Source organism: Bubalus kerabau, chromosome 5 (assembly GCF_029407905.1).
Source record: "Bubalus kerabau isolate K-KA32 ecotype Philippines breed swamp buffalo chromosome 5, PCC_UOA_SB_1v2, whole genome shotgun sequence".
NCBI lineage: Eukaryota > Metazoa > Chordata > Mammalia > Artiodactyla > Bovidae > Bubalus > Bubalus kerabau.
Genome location: NC_073628.1, coordinates 119,398,214 through 119,419,952, shown reverse-complemented (window position 1 = coordinate 119,419,952; position 21,739 = coordinate 119,398,214). Strand labels below are relative to the sequence as shown.

Genomic DNA, 21,739 nt, shown 5'->3' with positions numbered 1-21,739 from the left:
CAAGCAATGACTGAGAGTGCTTGTTGTACCACATTTTAACCAGCATTTGGAATTGCTGAGTTAAAAAATTTTTTAAACATTCTAGTAGGTGAATAGAGGTATCTTACTGTGATTTTCATTCTCATTTTCCTGATGATTAGTGACTTGGGCATCTTTTCATATATTTATATTGCCATTTGTATAATTCCTCTGAAAAGTAGCTTTTTGGGGGGTTGTTTTCTTATTGAATTACAACAGTTTTTTTATATTCAGACTTTAAGTCCTTTATTGGACATGTGATTTGCAAGTATTTTCTCCAGCTCTATAGCTTGTCTTGTCATTCTTAAACATGGTTGTTTTCTTGTTTGTTTGTTTGAAAAGTTAAACTCTGTAATTTTGATAAGTCCAGTTTATCAATTCTTTCTTTTTGTGGATTATGCTTTTGTTGTTATATCTAAAACTTATCACTAAATCAAAGATGATGAAAATGTCTATATTTTTCTTCTAGAAACTTGTTTTTTCTATTTTACATTGGGGTATATGGTCCATTTTGAGTTAATTTTTGCATAAGGTATGACGTCTATGACATGGTTCTTTTTTCCCCCTTTATTTCTTTTGCGTATGTATGTATGCTGAGTTGCTTCAGCACCATTTATTACAAAGAGTATGCTTTCTCCATTGAAGTGCTTTTGCACATTGTTAAAAATCAGTTGATCATTTCTGGCCTCTTCTGTTCCATTGACCTATATGTGTATCCTTTTGCCAGTTCCACACAGTCTTTATTACTCTAGCTTTATGGTAAATCATAAATTGATATATATATATAAGTGCATATATACAATGTATAATATACATTATAGTGAATAATAAAGTCACTCAGTCATGTCTGTCTCTTTGCCACCCCATAGACTGTAGCCTGCCAGGCTCCTCCGTCCATGGGATTTTCCAGGCAAGAATCCTGGAGTGGGTTGCCATTTCCTTCTCCAGGGGATCTTCCTGACCCAGGAATCAAACCCAGGTCTCACGCATTGCAGGCAGACTCCTTACCTTCTGAGCCACCAGGGAAGTCCTACCTGTTATATGTATTATAATACATATATATATATATTACCCTGTTTAGTTATAACATCTGAGTCTACTTATGATGATTGTTTTGTCTATTCAGGCCATCATCCTATTGTATTAAATGCATTATCCCCAAATTCTCCAACATATCTAGGAGTTCAAAGAGAATTTCTAAATGTTGTGTTTATATTTTATGATCATCTAAGAGTATTCTCAGTCTTGCCATATGTTAGTACTCATGTTTGTTTCTGGGTGAGTTTGCACTAATGAATACCTAAGGTAACAGCATATAATATTAAATGAGTGAAAATTCCTGTTACTTTGCATCTCAAAGTGATAGTAATTGTTCTGCATATATTACTATACTCATATTGATTAATTTTATCAGTTATGTAGGCAAAACTAAGATTTTGTAGTGATAACATTAATTGGAAAGGTATTTTCACAGAAAAATACTTTGGCTTATGTAAATAATTTGAAACTTTGATTGGACATGATGAAAATGACATAGTGCCAACTAATGAGAAGCCACTAACCTAATATGTAAACTTATTTGCATCAGGTGAAGGATAAATGATGTCATGCTAATTATACAAAAGTAATGCTTCTAGCAGTTTTAACAGAGGAGTAAGAGAATTAAATAATCTACACATAACAATTTCATACTGCAGATGGTTATATTCCTCTGATACAGTTTTCATCAGCTCAGTCTTAACAGATTATTAGCAGAAGTGTGATAGTACACACTTAAAAAAGAATTTCGTACTAACTAGTATTTTTCCCAGAATTCTGTTTTGGGGTACACTATTGAATGGAAAAATCCAATATTGAATTTGGAGTTAAAAACAATTTCATTGTTTAAAATGAAAGGCAATAACAATAACAACAGCCCAGATTTTAGTCAGTCAGTCTCAAAAGTAAATTAAGTCAGCAAGCAAAAGGAATTCTTGCCTTCTCCCTCTTGTTTGGAATTGGCACCCAAACCCTTTGAACAGAGGCAGCCTTATGATGTACTTAAGGAGGCAAGCTGGTGATCTATAAGGCACCAGGACACTCGGCAAAGGAAATAATTAGGACTTGAAATCCATCTAGAGGAAGAAGCACCTTATCTAATTGACACAGAGGTGTCAAATGGGGTAATGGCAACTCTACTTGAAGAATCCTTTTCTTTGCCAGTTCTGTTGTATCAGTCAGGATACATATTGTTGCAAATCACTGAATAAGTGACAAAGAATGGCTTAAGCAATTAACACATTTATCTGGAGATAGTTCCAGGTGTGGGAAGCTGCTCAATTAAAAAAAAAAAAAAATATATATATATATATATATCTTTCTACTCTGACATCCTTGAGTGTTGAATGTTCATCCTCAGATTTTTCATCTCATGGTAACAAAATTGCTGCTGCAGCTCCAACATCACATTTTCGTACAGTTGTATTGAACTCCCATCTCTATTTTTATCAGAAATAGAAATCATTCCCAGGAGTAAATTGCTCCTCCCACCCCAGCCTAATTTCCCTCATGTATCATTGGCCAGAACTGGGTCACATAGCCACACTAGCTTCCAAGAGAGCTGGGAATGACAGTCTAAAAAAGGAAGAAGAGAATTGGCAAACAACAGTGTCTACCACACACATGAAAGGAAGAGTATCTTTCCTACCATCTGTTTCAAAGGCAACCTCCAAGTCTGATGAGCTTTAAAAAACAGGGTCTCAACCACTCTCTTCTTTAACTCTGGAATTTCTTTCTTAAACAACTTTGCAATCTCTATATTATCACACTCATTCTGACTAATTAGAAAGAAGATAAATTGAGTTAGTGTTAGTTGCTCATTGTATCCAACTCTTTGCAACTCCATGAACTGTAGCCTGTCCAGGGGATTCTCCAGACAAGAATACTGGAGTGGGTTGCCATTCCCTTCTCTAGGGGATCTTCTTGACCTAGGGATCAAACCCAGGTCTTCTGCACTGCAGGCAGATTCTGATAGTTTGATATAAAAATACAGAATAATTTTAGTAACTTGAATGCCTTATCACTTTAAACAGCACCTTTTCAATGAAGACTGGGCTAGCCAGAGGTTAAGAGCTAATCCTGCGGAGGAGGCTTTAATGAATGAACGCTAAGCACCTGGGATAAGTGTAGTCTTTGTACCCAAAGCCTTACCAAGCTTCTTAAGAATTTTTTTTTCTGTACTCCCCCTGCAACCTGTTTAAGGTGTGCATCTTTTATGTGTGTAGGGTGGAGGAGTGGTTAATCAAGGGAGCAACTACAGGAAACTTCCCTCATCCCCACAATTCCAAAATCAGGGCCAGATGCATGCCAGTTACCCAGGGGACTGAGGACGGTCATCCTTTTACCAGATACTGAGGTGTCCTCCAGGCAGAAGGAATAAGTAATAGCACAGCTCCTTGAGATTCCCCTGAATGACAGCTTGTTCATCCTTCTCTCTCCCCTGCCACTTCTGAGTAGCTCTTTGTACGTGACACTGCCCTAGTGGAGACAGCTCTCTCTGTACCCCAAACAAGACGTCTTGCCTATCTTCCCTTAGAGTAGGACTGACAGAGATGATAGGAAGTATGAGAGCTGAGGGCGGGCTGTGTGGAAGGTGGACACAGACATCAGCGGCCCCTGCAAAGAAGGCATCCCATTCACCATGAGTCTTGCTGGAGAACTAAAGGGGTCCTGTCTTTAACATGACCTTAGAACCAAAACTTACCCTTACTTTGCCCCAGTGTCTTTTCCTATGATAAGTTGTGAGAACTCAGTCAGACTTTTAAGCACAAGAGTGACTTTACTACAGTATGGGACCATTAAGCCAAGACTATTTACAAAATACCAGATTTTACCTATCCAGCATAGAAAACTGAGCTCACTTTGCTCCTCAACTCCCCTACCAGGCCACCAGGGCCCTACTTCTCAGGGCTTAGGGACTGGGAATAAAACAAAGAAAGGCACATCCTAATCCTGAGTAAGGCAAAGGTCTTTATGACTGGGCTCTGCAGCTTTTATATTCAGATTTAAAATAGTATGCTAATCATTCCTCAATTCTGCCTCTTTCTTAAGCCAAAGTGATTTTTGTAGCCAGCAGCCTCAAGGAGAACACTGGAATTTGGAATCAAGGCTCTGATCTCCTTACTTACTAGCTGTAACCTTGAGGAAGTCACTTAAACTCCCTGAGCCTTGCTTTCTTTCCTCATATGAAAAGTCCATAACGGAACCTACAAAAGCTTAGTTCACAACATCATTTATTACAAGAATCAAATAGAATAATACACACAAAAGCACTGTGAGCTGTAAAAGGTTCCATACATGTAAACAATTATTGGTTCTTCATAAAAAACTGATGATTAGTTCTGCTCTGCTGTTTCCTCGTAGAACCCTAGGGTTCTCTGCTCATTTTTCTCTCTCTTTTACTGGTCATCATCTTTCATTCTGCTTGATTCATCCTTCCCATCATCTCCCTTCCCCTACTTGTGGAACACACACACAAACCCTATAATTGTTTCACCCATTATTCTAATTCCTGTCAATCAATTTATTATTCATTGCATATTTACACTTCCAAAATAACTGCATTTATATGTAATTTGCTCTTGCCTACACAAAAAGTGGGTACAGTTAAATATGGCATTTAAGGCGATGTGTCAGGTAGGTTTCAATTCAGGAAACAGAAACAACAATAGGTAGTTCAAGCAGAAAGGGATTAAAAACAAAAGTGCTTACAAAATTCACTGGGAGTGCTAAAGAAGCTGAAGTTAGGGGCCATCACGTGACTCCAGATTTCAGGGGTACAGCATGACAGCTGTAGTCCACAGGAAGCTGTCAAACTGCCCCTCAACCCCCTTGACTTTGGCGACAAGAATTTGTGGACTACTGAATGTGGGTTCTGCCTTCACACACACATCAACTCTGTCGCTTAGCAGCAAGAACAGTAATAAGATGGCTTTCACATCACTTTTGCCTTCTAAATCCCACACAGGACATCCCCCTGATAGAATGTAATTAGTATCCAGAAGTCTTATTGCAAGGGAGTGTAAGAAATGTTATATCTTTCTTTCCAGGCCCTAAAATTCAGGAACATACATAGAGGGCTTGGAGGATGGATCTTTACTTCCAGCTGGCAATAACCTGTCCCAGGGAGTGACTCTATTCCTTCCAGAATGAACAATGCAACTATGGTCTAAAGACATCTTGACAGGAGAGGGGAAGAAAAGGTGCACAGATCTTATAGTTAACAGGCTTTACAAATACCTGTTCGGATTTATTTGGGGCAACCCTTTTCTTCGTTTTTAAAACATCCAACTCAGTTTAGTTCAGTTCAGTCCCTGAGTCGTGTCCGACTCTTTGTGACCCCATGAACCACAGCACGCCAGGACTCCCTGTCCATCACCAACTCCCGGAGTCACCCAAACCCATGTCCTTTGTGTCAGTGATGCCACCCAACCATCTCATCCTCTGACATCCCCTTCTCCTCCTGCCCTCAATCTTTCCCAACGTCAGGGTCTTTTCAAATGAGTCGGCTCTCAGCATCAGGTGGCCAAAATATTGGAGTTTCAGTTTCAACATCAGTCCCTCCAGTGCACACCCAGGACTGATCTCCTTTAGGATGGACTAATTGGATCTCCTTGCAGTCCAAGGGACTCTCCAGCACCACAGTTCAAAAGCATCAGTTCTTCAGTGCTCAGCTTTCTTTATAGTCCAACTCTCACATCCATACATGACTACTGGAAAAACCATAGCCTTGACTAAGACGGACCTGTGTTGGCAAAGTAATGTCTCTGCTTTTGAATATGCTATCTAGGTTGGTCATAACTTTACTTCCAAGGAGTAAGCATTTTTTAATTTCATGGCTGCAGTCACCATCTGCAGTGATTTTGGAGCCCCAGAAAATAAAGTCTGACACTGTTTCCACTGTTTCCCCATCTATTTCCCATGAAGTGATGGGACCAGATGCCATGATCTTCATTTTCTGAATGTTGAGCTTTAAGTCAACTTTTTCACTCTCCTCTTTCACTTTCATCAAGAGGCTTTTTAGTTCCTCTTCACTTTCTGCCATAAGGGTGGTGTCATCTGCATATCTGAGGTTATTGATATTTCTCCCAGCAATCTTGATTCCAACTTGTGTTTCCTCCAGCCCAACGTTTCTCATGATGTACTCCGCATATAAGTTAAATAAGCAGGGTGACAATATACAGCTTTGACGGACTCCTTTTCCTATTTGGAACCAGTCTGTTGTTCCATGTCCAGTTCTAACTGTTGCTTCCTGACCTGCATATAGGTTTCTCAAGAGGCAGGTCAGTTGATCTGGTATTCCCATCTCTCTCAGAATTTTCCACAGTTTATTGTGATCCACACAGTCAAAGGCTTTGGCATTGTCAATAAAGCAGGTCATAGTAAACACCCTCTTCCAACAACACAAGAGAAGACTCTACACATGGACATCACCAGGTGGTCAATACCGAAATCAGATTGATTATATCCTTTGCAGCCAAAGGTGGAGAAGCTCTATCCAATCAGCAAAAACAAGACCAGGAGCAGACTGTGGCTCAGATCATGAACTCCTTATTGCCAAATTCAGACTTAAATTGAAGAAAGTGGGGAAAACCACTAGACCATTCAGGTATGACTTAAATCAAATCCCTTATGATTATACAGTGGAAGTGAGAAATAGATTTAAGGGACTAGATATGATAGATAGAGTGCCTGATGAACTATGGATGCAGGTTCGTGACATTGTACAGGAGACAGGGAACAAGACCATCCCCATGGAAAAGAAATGCAAAAAAGCAAAATGGCTGTACGAGGAGGGCTTACAAATAGCTGTGAAAAGAAGAGAAGTGAAAAGCAAGGAAGAAAAGGAAAGATATATCCATTTGAATGCAGAGTTCCAAAGAATAGCAAGGAGAGATAAGAAAGCCTTCCTCAGCAATCAATGCAAATAAATAAAGGAAAACAATAGAATGGGAAAGACTAGAGATCTCTTCAAGAAAATTAGAAATACCAAAGGAACATTTCATGCAAAGATGGGCTCAATAAAGGACAGAAATGGTATGGACCTAATAGAAGCAGAAGATAGTAAGAAGAGGTGGAAAGAATACACAGTAGAATTGTACAAAAAACATCTTCATGACCCAGATAATCATAAAGGTGTGATCACTCACACTTACCTAGAGTCAGACATCCTGGAATGTGAAGTCAAGTGGGCCTTAGAAAGCATCACTATGAACAAAGCTAGTGGAGATGATGAAATTCCAGTTGAGCTATTTCAAATCCTAAAAGATGATGCTGTGAAAGTGCTGCACTCAATATGTCAGCAAATTTGGAACACTCAGCAGTGGCCACAGGACTGGAAAAGGTCAGTCTTCATTCCAATCCCAAAGGCAATGCCAAAGAATGCTCAAACTACCGCACAATTGCACTCATCTCACACGCTAGTAAAGTAATGCTCAAAATTCTCCAACCCAGGCTTCAGCAATAAGTCAACCGTGAACTTCCAGATGTTCAAGCTGGTTTTAGAAAAGGCAGAGGAAACAGAGATCAAATTGCCAACATCCGCTGGATCATGGAAAAAGCAAGAGAGTTCCAGAAAAACATCTATTTCTGCTTTATTGACTATGCCAAAGCCTTTGACTGGGTGGATCCAACTCAGAGTAGGAGTTAAAATTTAACTACAGAGTGGAGCCAACCATAAGCAAAAAATGTCCCACACTTAGGAAATCTTGCTATATACCAGACTGTGACGGTCATTGGGGTATAACAATGAACAAGACAGAAGCTGTTCCTGTTCTTATGGAAGTTTGGGGCAAGTTGGATAATAGAAGCATCAGATTGATTACCCAGGTTCAAAGCCTGCCTCCCCCACTTATTAGCTGTGTGAACTTGGACAGGTTACTTGTCTAAGTCCCAGTTACCTCATCTGTAAGGTATAATCAAAGAACCTACTTAACTGAGATTCTGTGAAAATTAAGTGGTATAATGAATGCAGAGTGCTAAGCGTACTGTCTGGTACGTGGTAGGGTCCGAATAAACGTTGGTGAAGAAGGTGAGCAAGTCAAAAGGCAGTCACAATGCAGGACACAGTGATAATGCTGTGATACAAGAAAAACAGTACTTGTGAGGAGAGGCGTTCACTCACACCTATGGGGCTCACAGAAGGCTCTGGAAGTAGATTAAGTAGATTCAAGTTTGCATCTACTGGCTAAGAGGGCATGCTACATTTGAAGCCTAAAAGAAGTTCCATATGGCTGGAGTAAAGAGATAGGGTGTGGAGAGGGGGCAATTAGGAGCCGGATCCTGAGACAACTTGTTAGATGCTTAAGAGTTTGGATAGTATTCTGAGGATCATGGGAAGCCACTGAAGGAGTCAAAGCTAGAGAGTGATACGATTTGATTTATATTTTAGAGAAATATCCCTTTGGCTGGAATATGAAAGATGCCTTAGGGAAGGGAAAGATTACTGGCAGGAAATCCAGCCAGAATTCTTTGGTAATTAGAGAGAAAGAGAGAGAAAGGTGGCCTGAAGCTGAAAAATAGCAGAAAGATAAAGGAAAATGGAACAATTCTGGAGATATTTAGAAAGTAATTGGCTGGAAAGTAAGATACACAGTTTTTTTTTCCTGTATCTTGCTTTGTCTTGCTTTATTCATTTCTTTGTTCATTTAAATTGAGAAACAAGGGCTTCCCTGGTGGTCCAGTGGCTAAAACTGTGTGCTCCCAAAGCAGGGAGCACAGGTTCGATCCCTGGTCAAGGAACTAGATCCCATACACCACAACCACAAAATCCCACATGCGGCAGCAAACAGTGAAGATGCCGTGTGCCACAGCTAAGATCGGGCGCAGCCAAGTCAAAAAAATCAAATTGGGAAACAAAAATTCTTTAGCAAACTTACTTTCTTAGATAACAGATCAGTGCTGTAACAGTGGTCTCCATGTGCAGATAACCCATGCTAGTTTTTTTAACATAGGAGACATTAGTATTGAAAATTTAGGGCATGGAAAAAAAAAAGTGGAGTGGGGCCTGTATTTGCATTTGGCTTTTGCTTTGGTGACCCTCAAATTCTGCAGCATAGTTTAGTGATCACCATCCATTCTCTTGTTAGCATAGTCTTTTTTTTTTTTTTTCTTTTTTTTTAAGTGAAATATAAAGGGGAATTCCCTGGCAGTGCAGTGGTTAAGGCTCCATGCTTTCACTGCCGAGGGCCAGATTCAGCCCCTGGTCAGGGAACTAAGATCCCACAAGTTGCATGGTGCATCCAAAATAATAATAATAATGGGATATAATTGACATATAACATTATATTAGGGATTTCCCTGGTGGTCCAGTGGTTAGGGCTTTGTGCTTCAACTGCAGGGGGCACAAGTTTGATCCCTGGTTGGGGAACTAAGATCCTGTAAAAACAACAGCAGACCAAAAAAATACATTGTAGTCATTTCAGGTACAACATAATGATTTGATTATATGCATGTATTGCAAAATGATCACAGTAAGTCTAGTTAACATCTGTCCCCATACATAGTTACAAAAAAAATTTTTTTTCTTTTGATGAGAACTGTTGAGATGTACTCTCCCAGCAGCTTTCAAATATGCAATACATTATTGTTAACTATAGTTACCATGCTATTCGTCACATCCCAGGATAATCTTTAATCTGAGCTACATCTCTAGAGCCGTCACAGAGGTAATAAAAAGTATCGTGCCACACCATCTTTGGCATTCCTTGTCTAGTTCGTACACCTGTTTTTCCTGGGGGAGTTTGATATTGGGGTGTTTGGTATATTAGAAGTGTAACCTCCACTTGTTTTCTACATCTCCTAAATTTGAGGAATGATGGGATTGAAATTCTGGTTCTATCTGACTTAACCAAATTGTGAGGTATTGATGTAATGGAAAAAATATTTTGTATTTTAAGTCCTCTATCCTTTATTTAATGCTCCCTTGAGCCAAATGTGTTTTCCATTTGGGTGACTTAAAGGAGGGAGGCAGAGATAGTCTCAGATGTCATTTCAGGGAATTATTTTACTTCTTAATCAATTATACTTCTTGCTAAGTCTGTTAGAACTGATTTTCCTACCTCCCATTTCTCTTGGGAAAACTTTATGATAAGTAGTGAAGTCTTTGGTCTCAGGATGAAAGCAGTGACTCGTATGTGCCCTTCACCCCATTATCTGAAAGAAGCCATGATAGATAAAGCAGCAAATTTCTGAACTAGTTGAAGAAATTTTTTATTTTTAATGGTATACAATGCTTTTTGGTTATAAAGACCCATGTACATTTTTTTTCTTTCACTGTGGTGCCAGAAGAATTGGTATGTTTATAATTGATAATCAGGTTTTAAAATTTGGAAACATCTTTTGTTTTTGAAACATGATTAGAATAATTAGAGAAATTACAAGTCTGAGTAAGAGTCTGGGGATTTAGAGCTGGAGAAAGGGGGATCTTAATTTTTAGGATATTTTTCACCCCAGAGACATAAAAATATTTGCTTGTAAGGAAAATGAGAGAATAAAACCAGTCACTTTAGCTGTATCCCTGAAGATGTTTATTTTGAAGAGAAGTGGAGAAAGCAGAGAGAACTATACAAATGTGGAGAAGTGAAGAGAATCCCAAGGAGTCATGGTTTTCTCAGAATAATATGTTTTTTTCTCATAATCATATTTTTACCAAGAAACATGAAATAAATATTCAATATCTAACATGATCCCAGAAACTAGGGAGCTACATTTGTGTGTGTGCACTTCCTATAAAGGATGATTCCTAATATTACTTAGGAACCCAGCTTCATAAACATGGAATTGTTTTACCCTGACTTGTGATGTGTGTAAAAACAAAAAATGTTAGTCATGTCCAACTCTTTAGGACCTATGGACTGTAGCCTGCCTCTGTCCATGGAATTCTCCAGGCAAAAATACTGGAGTGGGTTGCCATTCCTTTACTCTAGGGATCTTTCCAACCCAGGGATTGAATCCAGGTCTCCCAGGCAGATTCTTTATCATCTGAGCCTCCATGGATGATTAACCCAGACTAAGTAAATAGGGAGATACGTGAGCATACAGACCCGCTCTGCTAGACTTCACATATGCACATTTCAAATCAGACCCAGTAGACACTTTAGCTTGCCCATCAAAATAGATATTTATTTCCAGGAATGTTCTGGGTTGGACTATGTGCCTTGAGCCTTTTGGAAACTGAACTGGCTGGAGCAGATTGCAAGGTTTAGTCTGTAGGAGAATGACTCAGGTTCTTTTTCAGCCTAAAGCAATTACCCAGCTGTTGGAAAGTTGAAATATTGATCCAAATTATATTACCTAAGTTAAAATAAACACCCCTGAGAATAGATCATGATATATACTAAGGTACATGTATTATGCAATGATTAACATTCCTATTAGTATTTCTATATCTTGTGAACCAGCCTTGGAATCTTCCCTGAGAATAAGTGTGTTGTTAGTACGTTTTTTTGGTATTTGTTTTCATTGGTTGAGATATATATACACTATTAGCACATTAGCACATTCCCAAAGTCATTACCCGTTAAGATTGGAACTTGCAGAAATACCCTTGATAAAGTCATCAACAGAATAATTAAATGCTCAAAAACAATAAGTATTTTGTATATAACAACTACAGAGTTTGGCCTAAAGCTGATGATATGCTTTAAAAAAAAAAAACTCATTTATTCTCACATGGTCTTATTTAAACCATATAGAACCCCTGTAAGTACACAGGACGTGTATTATATATATAGTACAGCAGTCCCCCCTTATCAATGGGGGGATACGCCAAGACTCCCAGTGGATGCCTGAAACTGAAGATAGTACTGAATCCTATATATACTATATTTTACCCTATATGTGAATACCTATCATAAAATTTAATTTATAAATTAGGCACAGTAAGAGATTAACAACAATAATAATATAGAATAGCTACAACAATGTACTGTAATAAAAATTATGTGAATGTGGTCCCTCTCTCAAAAATTTCTTCTTGTACTGTATTACCCTTCTTGTGATGATGTAACATAATGAAACACATGATGAGATGAGTGAAGTGAATGACCGAGCATTAGGCTACTATTGACATTCTGAGGATTTTTCCAAAGAAGGATTGTCTGCTTTGGATGATCCTGGATCATCGTTTGGATGTCAGGAACAGATTTTGTTGGTGGTTGGGGGTCCCAGAAAGATGGAGCCAGAGGGCGCAAGATTTCATCCTGCTAATCAAAACAGCATGTAATTTAAAACTTATGAATTGTTTATCTCTAGAATTTTCCATTTAATATTTTCAGACCAACATTGACCATAAGCAGCTGAAACCAGGGATGAGGGTGGACCACTGTATCTCCAGTCTTAGCAATAAATGACCCAAAGCCAAACAATTGGCAAGTGGCAGAACCAAGATTTGTTTTCAGTGTTTTTCTGTTTCAGTTCCAGAGCCCTCTTTGGGGATACACAAATTAGAGATCCTCAGCAAAGAAAATTACAAGAGTCAATTAGAATCACAACCAATTAATCTAATCTATAGAATTTAAACTATGCCTTAAGACATAACCTACAAGACTGAAACATATTTATTGCATTGTATTACAAATTCACATTTCATTGTTACTCTCTGAGCATTTTGTATTTAATTCATCAGTGAATATTTACTGACCACTATTCTGTGTGGGAATATTGAATTAGACATTGTTTTCTTTCCTTTTATTGAAATTAACTTGTAGAGTGAGTGCCCAGTCATTCCAGCAAGTATTTTGTTGCCTACTTTTCCATTTTTCCTCTATAGAGGAGGGGAAGGCCTGAAGACTTGGTAAGGTGATTCTCTGTTCTTCAAATGCTGTTACAAAGTTCCATTTATAAAATGGGTATCACCTATTGACCATCTACTATATGCTAGGTGTTCTACATATATTACTGGTAACCTTCACATCTCTGTGGCTTGGTGTGGGTATGCTGCTGCTGCTGCTAAGTAGCTTCAGTCGTGTCCGACTCTTAGCAACCCCATGGACTGCAGCCCACCAGGCTCCACCATCCCTGGGATTCTCCAGGCAAGAAGACTGGACTGGGTTGCCATTTCCTTCTCCAATTGAAAAGTGAAAGTGAAGTCGCTCAGTCGTGTCCAACTATGGACCCCATGGACTGCAGCCCACCAGGCTCCTCCGTCCATGAGATTTTCCAGGCAAGAGTACTAGTCATCCTTATTTTTATGAATGTATAAAAATGTCCAGACATACCTCAGAAATATTGCAAGTTTGGTTCTAGACTACCACAATAAAGGAATGTGGCAATAAAGTGAGTCACATGGATTTTTTTGGTTTCTCAAAGCATATAAAATTCATGTTTACACTGTACTATGGTCAGTTATGGAGAAGGCAATGGCACCCCACTCCAGTACTCTTGCCTGGAAAATCCCATGGACGGAGGAGCCTGGTAGGCTGCAGTCCATGGGGTCGCCTAGAGTCGGACACGACTAAATGACTTCACTTTCACTTTTCACTTTTCACTTTCATGCATTGGAGAAGGAAATGGCAACCCACTCCGGTATTCTTGCCTGGAGAATCCCACGGATGAGGGAGCCTGGTGGGCTGCCATCTATTGGGTTGCACAGAGTCGGACACAACTGAAGCGACTTAGCAGCAGCAGCAGCATGGTCAGTTAACTTTGAAATTGCATTATGTCTTAAAAAATGTACATGCCTCAATTTTTAAAAATGCTTTTTTTGGCTTAAAAAAATGATAGCCATCATCTGTACCTTCAGCAAGTCATAAAGTTTTTGCTAATGAAGGGTCTTGGATGCTGATAGCTGCTGACTGATCAAGGTGGTGATTGCTGAGTTTGGGGTGGCTCTGGCAGCTTTTTGAAATAAGACAGCAATGGAGTTTGCTACATCAGTCAACCCTTCCTTTCACCCGAACACTTACAGGCCACTGGAGAGTTATTAATTGGCCTAATTTCAATGTTATTGTGTCTCAGGAAATAAGGAGGCCTGAGGAGAGGGAGGGAGATGAGCATTCAAAACACAGATTTATCATTTAAGTTTGCCATCTTACATGGTGTGGTTCATAGTGCTCCTAAACAATTACCATAGACAACTGATTGCACAGCACTGTAATAAATATAATAATGATGGAAAAGCTTGAATACGGTGACACAGAGACTCGAAGTGAGCAAATGCTGTTGGAAAAAACAGTATGGGTACACATGCTCAACTCAGGGTTACCACAAACGTTCAATCTGAAGAAGAAACAGTCTCTGTGAAGTTCAGCAAAACAAGGTATGCCTGTACAGCATAGCAGTGAAACTAGATGAGATAGCCTTGGATCAACAGCAGGGCCTTCAATTAAAAGTACCTGGGATTGAACCTGGCTCCATACTTACTCCTACCAGTTATTTCATTTCTGTCTTCTCCCTTACGCACATCTCTAAAATGGGATAAAATTATTTGAACTCACAGGATTTTGGTGTTAAATGAATTAACATCTGTAGATGGCTTACAGTACCAGGGCTTGTTGATAGTGAATGTCAGCTATTCATTTGGTGTGTCCTGGAGCTGAGTCTGAGCACCTCTTTTTCTTCTTTTTATGTACATCTGTTACTCCCAAAGTGACCTCATTTACTCCCATGGTTTTAAATATAAAACTATACGGATGACTCCAAAATTTATATTTCCTGCCAAAATGATACTTTTCAAGTGTAAGTCATCTCATGTCACTTCTCCATTCAAAACCCTCCAGTGACTTCTTATCTCTGAAAAAGCCAAAGCCCTAACAAGGGCCTGTAAGGCCCTATCTGATCTGTCCTACTTTTCCAATCTGTCTCCCACCATTTTCCACTCACTTTCTTTGCTCCAGCCGTACAGGTGTGCTTGTTGAAGACTCCCAAACACTCTTGCTCCTCAGGCTTTTTGCATCGGGCTTCCCTGGTGGCTCAGCTGGCAAAGACTCCACCTGCAATGTGGGAGACCTGGGTTTGATTCCTAGGTTGGGAAGATCCCCTGCAGAAGGGAATGGCTACTTCCCTTCCATGGAATTCCATGGACTATATATATAGTCCATGGGGTCCAAAAGAGTTGGACACGACTGAGCGACTTTCACTTTCACTTTCTTTCAGGTTATGTTCTTCCCCAGATGTTCAAATGACACATTCCTTCACTTCTTTCAGGTCCTTGTTCAGATCGCATCTTACTGGAGAGGCCATCTATGACCACTTAAATAGAGGAGGGTTTCCCTTTCTTTTTCTTCTCACCTAGCTTTTTTTTCCTTCCCATTGTGATGTCTGTTGTCATTGTTGTTCTTCAGTTGCTAAGTTGTGTTCGACGTTTTGCGACCCCATTGACTGTAGCCTGCCAGGATCTTCTGTCCCTGGGGTTTCCAAGGCAAGAATACTGGAGTGGGTTGCCATTTCCTTCTCCAGGGGATCTTCCCAATCTAGGGATCGAACCTGCATTTCCTGCATCAACAGGCAGATTCTTTATCACCAGAGAAGCCTATGGTATCTATTACCATTATGTTTATTTTGTTTTTTTAATGATCTGTTTTGCCCTCTAGAATGTGAGCTGTATTAAAGCAGGAACTTTGGTTTGTTCACAGCCCCTAAATCAAGTGCCTGGCACATGGCAGACATTCAATAAATATTTTTTGTTCAGCTAGTAAGTATCAGAGTTTCAAACCCAAGTCAGGCCCCCCTAAATATCTCCTGCTTGTCTACAGCACTAGTCTGTATCCCATATCAGGAAAGATACAAAACCATTAAAATATACATCGATTCTGATACTTGTCTTTAAATTAGAAATTTTATGCATATTAAGATTGATTTGCTGTTCAGTATAATTTAACAAATATTTACTGTACACCACAAATACATGCTCTTAAATACGAAACAATGACCAACCCATTAAAGTAGGTAGAAATTAACCCATTAAAATAGGTAGAAATTTACCTAAGAATCTAGAAGCCCAAGAAAGGTAAATATTTGTACTTATGGATCTCTAAGTTCAGAGTTATTACATGCAACTAAAACTAATGCAATGGTATATGTCAATTATATCTCATTGTTTTAATTCCATTTTAAAAATATCTCGAGTTATTAGGTCTATTTTTTGTATCAGACTAGAACACTTGGTCATCCCTGAAACTTTCTTTCCCCATCTTTCTTATTCTCTGTCTACTCATTTACTTAAGCCAAATTTCTAGACACTTTTTTAGATTGTTCTTTTTCCCTTCCTTCACATCTAGTTCATTTGCAAAGATTGTAAACTTTACCAACAAAATTTATCCTGAGACCATTTTCTTCTCATCAGCGTTACCTCTATAAAACCTAGGCCAAGGACAACTCCACCTGCCAACCTACCAGCGGGATTTCCTAAATGCTTTCCTTGTCTTCCCATTTTTCCACTGAGAAGCCAGAGTGATCTTATAAAAATGTAAATTACTTGTCATTTCCCTGCCTAAAAGCTTCAGTGGTTTCCTTTTGTTATTCCTCTCTAAGTTATTTCTTTTAGAAAAACATCCAAACCCTACCCTAGCCTACAAGCCCTACTTGATTTGGTCCTGATCACCAGTCCAATCTTCCCTTTTAGCATTTTCCCCATTATTCATACACTCAAGTCTCTCTGGCCTTTCATTTCTAGGAGGACAATGAAATCCTCCTTGCCCCAGAATATTTATACTAGCAACTCCTTGTCATTTGGGTCACAGTTTAAATTTCACCACCGCAGAGAGGCCTTCCCTAACTTCTTCATTTCAATTAGTCCCCTCTCCTCGTTCACCCTTTGTTCTGTCAGAGAGTGAACTGCATTCACTTATTGTGCATGGCACAATCACCATCTAATATGTTCCTTCTCTGTTTATTGTCTCTTTCCAGTAGAATGTAAACTTGATGAAGACTGAGACTTTGCTTTATCAGCAGGGTTTATATCAGAGTCTAACACATCGTGGACACTCAAACAGTTATGAATGGGTAAATCTTTGTCTGAATTTTGATAGCTTATGTAAGATCACAGTAGTTTTAAACACAGCTTTAGTAACTCTGTGACATCCGTGTTCTCATTGCTTCAACGCACAAAAGGAGCAGTATGCCAGGAGAAGGATTCAGCTTCCTCCTATATCTTGGCAACCACTTTGTCAAGCTCTGGACTCAGTTTAGTAGTTCAAAACCATGAGATAAGGGGGGAAAGACAAGAAGAAATGAATACTCCCCAATTGATCAATTGTCATTTCTCACTTAAAATTTTGAGAGGGAGAGAAAGAGAACAGTTCTTAAAATCAAACACTTTTGGAGCTGGAAATGTTAGAGAAAGTTGATGTCGACAGAAAAAAAAAAAATGTTCGATTAGGGGAGGAAAACTAATTCAGATGGAGAAAAGAGAAAGGGTTCACATCGTGCTGATCGTTGCCTGTTGGAGTGTTCAGGGTTGGGCTTGGGTACCACGTCTTGATTTGTAGATAAACACTAAGGAAGAGAGGTGAGGTGGGGTAGGGTCAGAGAAAGGGAGGAGACGGAGACCAGCTCGAGAGACGCGAAAGAAGCTAGAAGGAAAGCAGAACGGAGCTTAGCATATACAAAGGCAGCCTCGGATCTTGCCGGAGCTGCAAGCGTTAAAGGGAGGCGGGGAGTGACGCGGTTTGCGTCTGGAGCGGCTCCTCGGAGTCCACAGCATCCACCGCCGGAGCCTCGCCTTCCTTTCTCCCTCTGCAGACACATCGAGACACAGAAAGAGAAGCGACCCCTGGGCCAGCGCGAGGGACCCGCCCGCGCCATGACCGAGACCACCAAGACGCACGTTATCTTGCTGGCCTGCGGCAGCTTCAATCCCATCACCAAAGGGCACATTCAGATGTTCGGTGAGTCCTCCCGCCCACCCCCGAGACTGCTTCCGCCTCTCTCCTTTCCCCGGCACCTGTGTTTTCCAGGGCGTGTGACGGTTTGGCGAGTGCCCATCCGGAGGGGTGTGCTGGCTGATTCAGCTGGTGAGAGGCCAGCTCCCCTATCCTGGGCTCCCGGCAGGGGATGCCAGCTGCTCTTTCGAGGCGTCACTCGCTCGGGCCAGACCCGGCTTGCTGGGGGGCCATGGGGTGGGGGATGGGAGGGGCTGGAGGCGAGTGTTGTTTTGGGTTGGGTGGGAGGTCGAGGTTTGAGGGCTGGGGTGCGGTGGTTCGTTTGGCGACTTGGCGAGTGAGGATCCGGATGGGGGAAGAAGCTGGGGCGCGGAGAAGGTAGAAGAGGGTCGGAGATAACGTGCTATTTGTTTAGGTTGGGCTGAAAGCTCGAAGGAGTTAATGATGTATAGGCTTCGGAGACACAAACACACACACACAACACACCAGGAACTGGGCTGGGCCCAAGGAGATTCGTTTATGGTTTGGCTGATGGTTTGGGGGGCGGCCCGGGGCAAATGTTTGAGGGTTGTGGACCGTGTATTGCCCGCGCGAGGCGGAAGGCTTAGTGAATGTGGAGGTGGGGGGACAGGGGGCGGGGGCCTGGGCTCCGCTGCCGGGACCAGTCGCCTAGGAAGGGGAGGAGGCGGGGCGGTCGCTGCGGGCGGCCCTCTGCGAGCCGGTGTTGAAGGATGGGGCCCAAGTTGGCTGAGGCTCTGCCCAGGGCGGTGATGGCACCCGCAAGGCTTGCGTTGTGCGAGTGTATGTATGAGTGTGTGTGTGTGTGTGTGTGTGTGCGCGTGTGTTGTGTGTTGGGGCGTGGGGAGAGGGCATTGTCGCGCTTTTTTTTTTTTTTTCAGAGGCTTTGGGGCGAATAGAGAGACGGAGCGAACCGGGGCTCCTGGCTGTTGGGTTGGGATGCAGAAGTGGCGAGGGAAAGGTGATCCTTGCCTGGGGGCGGTCTCGGGCCACCGATGCTGCTCGGGTGCTGGTGCCGAAGGACCCGAAGGTGCCGGGGCGTGCGCGTTTAGACTCCGAGGAAGGGACGCGGAGGTCACTGTAGTAGCAAGGATTGAGAAGTTAGAAGTTGGGGTGCTTTTTTTCTGGCACTGAGGGAAAAGAGGAAAGCGAGTGGGCCGGGGGTGGATGAGTGAAGGACGGGAGGCCTCAACCCGGTCGGCCAGCGAGGCGCTGTCCGGAGACAGTGGTGCTGAAACGCAGGGTGCGCCGGAGCTGCCTGCTGACACACGTGTTTACCCCGAGCCTGAGGAATGCGTGGGCCCTCCTAAGGGCTGTTTAATGAAAGCCACGATGTATCGGTAAAGACAGGGCAAGGTGGCTTCGAAGAAAAATATTCCTTTTTTAAACTAACAGGTGAGTTGAACTGGGCACCCCTAATAAAAACCTCATGAAAAGAGTATACTTTGAGCAGAGTGCGCATCGTATAGGCACATTCATAGGATCCTAGGAGGGAGACTGAGGTAGCCATCTCTTCCTCATCGCGGTACTTTCACTTTTAAAAGCGTTGGGTCAGGAGCTGGTTCCAACTTACCTATTAAAGACTGTTGTTCAAGCATGAGGGTAGAGCAGAGCATGTCATCAGCCTTCTAAGAGAGTATCAGTGCCCTGGGAACACTTTCTTTTCACCTTCTTTTGATTTTGGTGTCTTCACTCCTGTTCTTCTCTGTGAGTCTTTCCTCTAGCCATTTTATGTTGTTATACTTTATTCCTCTCAGTTACCCAGAGATGGGGGGACTTTCTTGTGGAATTCCGTGGCTCTAGAAATCTTTAGTGGGCCAGCAGGTACTCTCCCTTTCTTCCTGGAGCCAAGGATGTACTTAATTCCACTTGTTTTGTATTGCAAAAGGGGAAGATTTAGATTGAGTACAAAGGATTTTGCCTTGAGGCTTTGTTAAGTTGCTGCTGACCTGCCAATTCTCCATGACTTTAGAGGAGAGAATATAAGGAAATAAATATGGATTACAGCAGAGAGGTTTAGGCTTTTTGACAGTAGTGATTTTTGCTTGCCAGTGGAACTGAGGAAGAGGAGAGAATATCTGTCAACAAAGCCTTTTGAGTGTCCATTATGTGTAGTCCAGAGAGCAACGTCAAAGAGGATATGGTGTGCCCACTGTGGCTTTAAGGAGCTTATAACCTAATGAAGGATTTAGCACATATACATTGAAAAGGGAACAAGAACCCAAAGTACATATTAAGCTATTTTTTGTAGACTCTCTTATGGGAATCTTTGAGCTAGTGATAAGTTTTGTTAATTTATTTTTGTAAAGCAGCTTCTGATTTACAAAGCATTTTCATTGTGTATGTCTCTTATTCCTAGTAAGAAGCTTATAAGAAAGGCATCATTATCTCCATTTTACAAACAAGAAACTGATGTTCAGAGGCCAAGTGGCTTTCTTAAGTAGCTTAAGTGACATGGAGAGTGGGTGGCAGAAATGAGACTTGAACCCCACATTTCAGATTCCTCTTGAATAGGTCTTTGCACTGTACCAAAAGCAGAAAGAAGCGCTCACTAATCTTCTGACTGTATAATTCCATGAACTCTATTTTCTTCAAGCATATACTAACAGATTAGAATTAAATTTGCCATCAACTAACTAAGTTTCCTAAATATGCATTTCCTTAAGAGCTGTTCCCCATTTCTAAAGAAACCAATCATCCATGATCTATTTTCTCCTTTTAAATGACTTTTAAAAAATTTCCCCCAACAATACAGAATTAATGCAATAAAATGATCAAGCTTCTTAAAGATTCTTGAAATTAGTAATAGAAAAACTTTTAAAAGACCCAAACAAGGACTTCCCTGGTGGTCCAGTGACTAAGACCCTGCCATCCCAATGCAGGGTGCCTGGATTCCATCCCTGGTCAGAGAACTAGATCCCACGTACTACACCTGAGTTCACATGCTGCAACTAAAAGAACCTGCATGCCCCAGTGAAGATGAAAAATCCCATAGGCTGCAAATAAGACCCGCCACAGTCAAATAAAAAAAGATTCCCCCATAGCTTAGAGGTAAAAAAAAAAAAAAAATCCACCTGCAGTACACGAGATGTGGCAGGAGCCTCAACAGGAGCTGCGGGTTCAATCCCTGGGTCAGGAAGATCCCCTGGAGGAGGGCATGACAACCCACTCCAGTGTTCTTGCCTGGGAAATCCATGGACAGAGGGCTACAGTCCGTGGGGTTGCAAAAGAATTGAATATGGCTGAGAGACTAAACAACAAACAGCAAAAAATAAATTTAATTAAAGACCCAAATAGGACTTTGAAATTAGACACCTTTAATAGAGCTCCTATATTTTGAAATCCAATTTTGCTCACCAAAGAAAAAAGAGACTGTAAACAAACAAAAAAAAAAGTGACATTCAGAACTAAAAACTCACTCTTCATCTCTGTAAAGTAGTACTTGTACAGTTCTCAACATGTATAAAATATTTCGGAATGAACTTGTCCTTTGATTCTGAAAGGGGAATTGACATTATTCTTGTTTATGACTATGGAAATATGTAAGAAAAGATCAATATTTGTGATAGAGATATTTGACACCTATATATTTAACTGTAACTAAAATGCTTTCAGGGATGAATAAAAGGTTTTGGCTAAGTAGACCCCTAAACCCATGGTGTCTTATTTCATGTCTGCCTTATTACATACAAAAATAACATGAGGCTAGAAAGTCTCTCTTTTTCTTTTTAACCTGTAAATTCTTAGTTATTAAGCATGAGAGATTATATTTCAGTAAAACTTTCTTTGCATTTGTATTGCCATGTTTGTCAATAAATATGCCAGTGGGAGAGATCTCTGGGTCA

At 40.9% G+C, this 21,739-nt stretch overlaps 1 protein-coding gene across 3 annotated transcripts in view; it reads left to right on the top strand.

Annotated features, from left to right (window-relative positions):
• NMNAT2 (nicotinamide nucleotide adenylyltransferase 2) overlaps positions 1–21,739 on the top strand; it is a 220,421-nt gene that overhangs the window by 37,376 nt on the left and 161,306 nt on the right. For all 3 annotated transcript variants that reach the window (XM_055582904.1, XM_055582905.1, XM_055582906.1), the window contains one exon: positions 17,737–17,882. In XM_055582904.1, the coding sequence (XP_055438879.1) occupies positions 17,737–17,882 (146 nt within the window). The remainder of the gene's footprint in view (positions 1–17,736; positions 17,883–21,739) is intronic.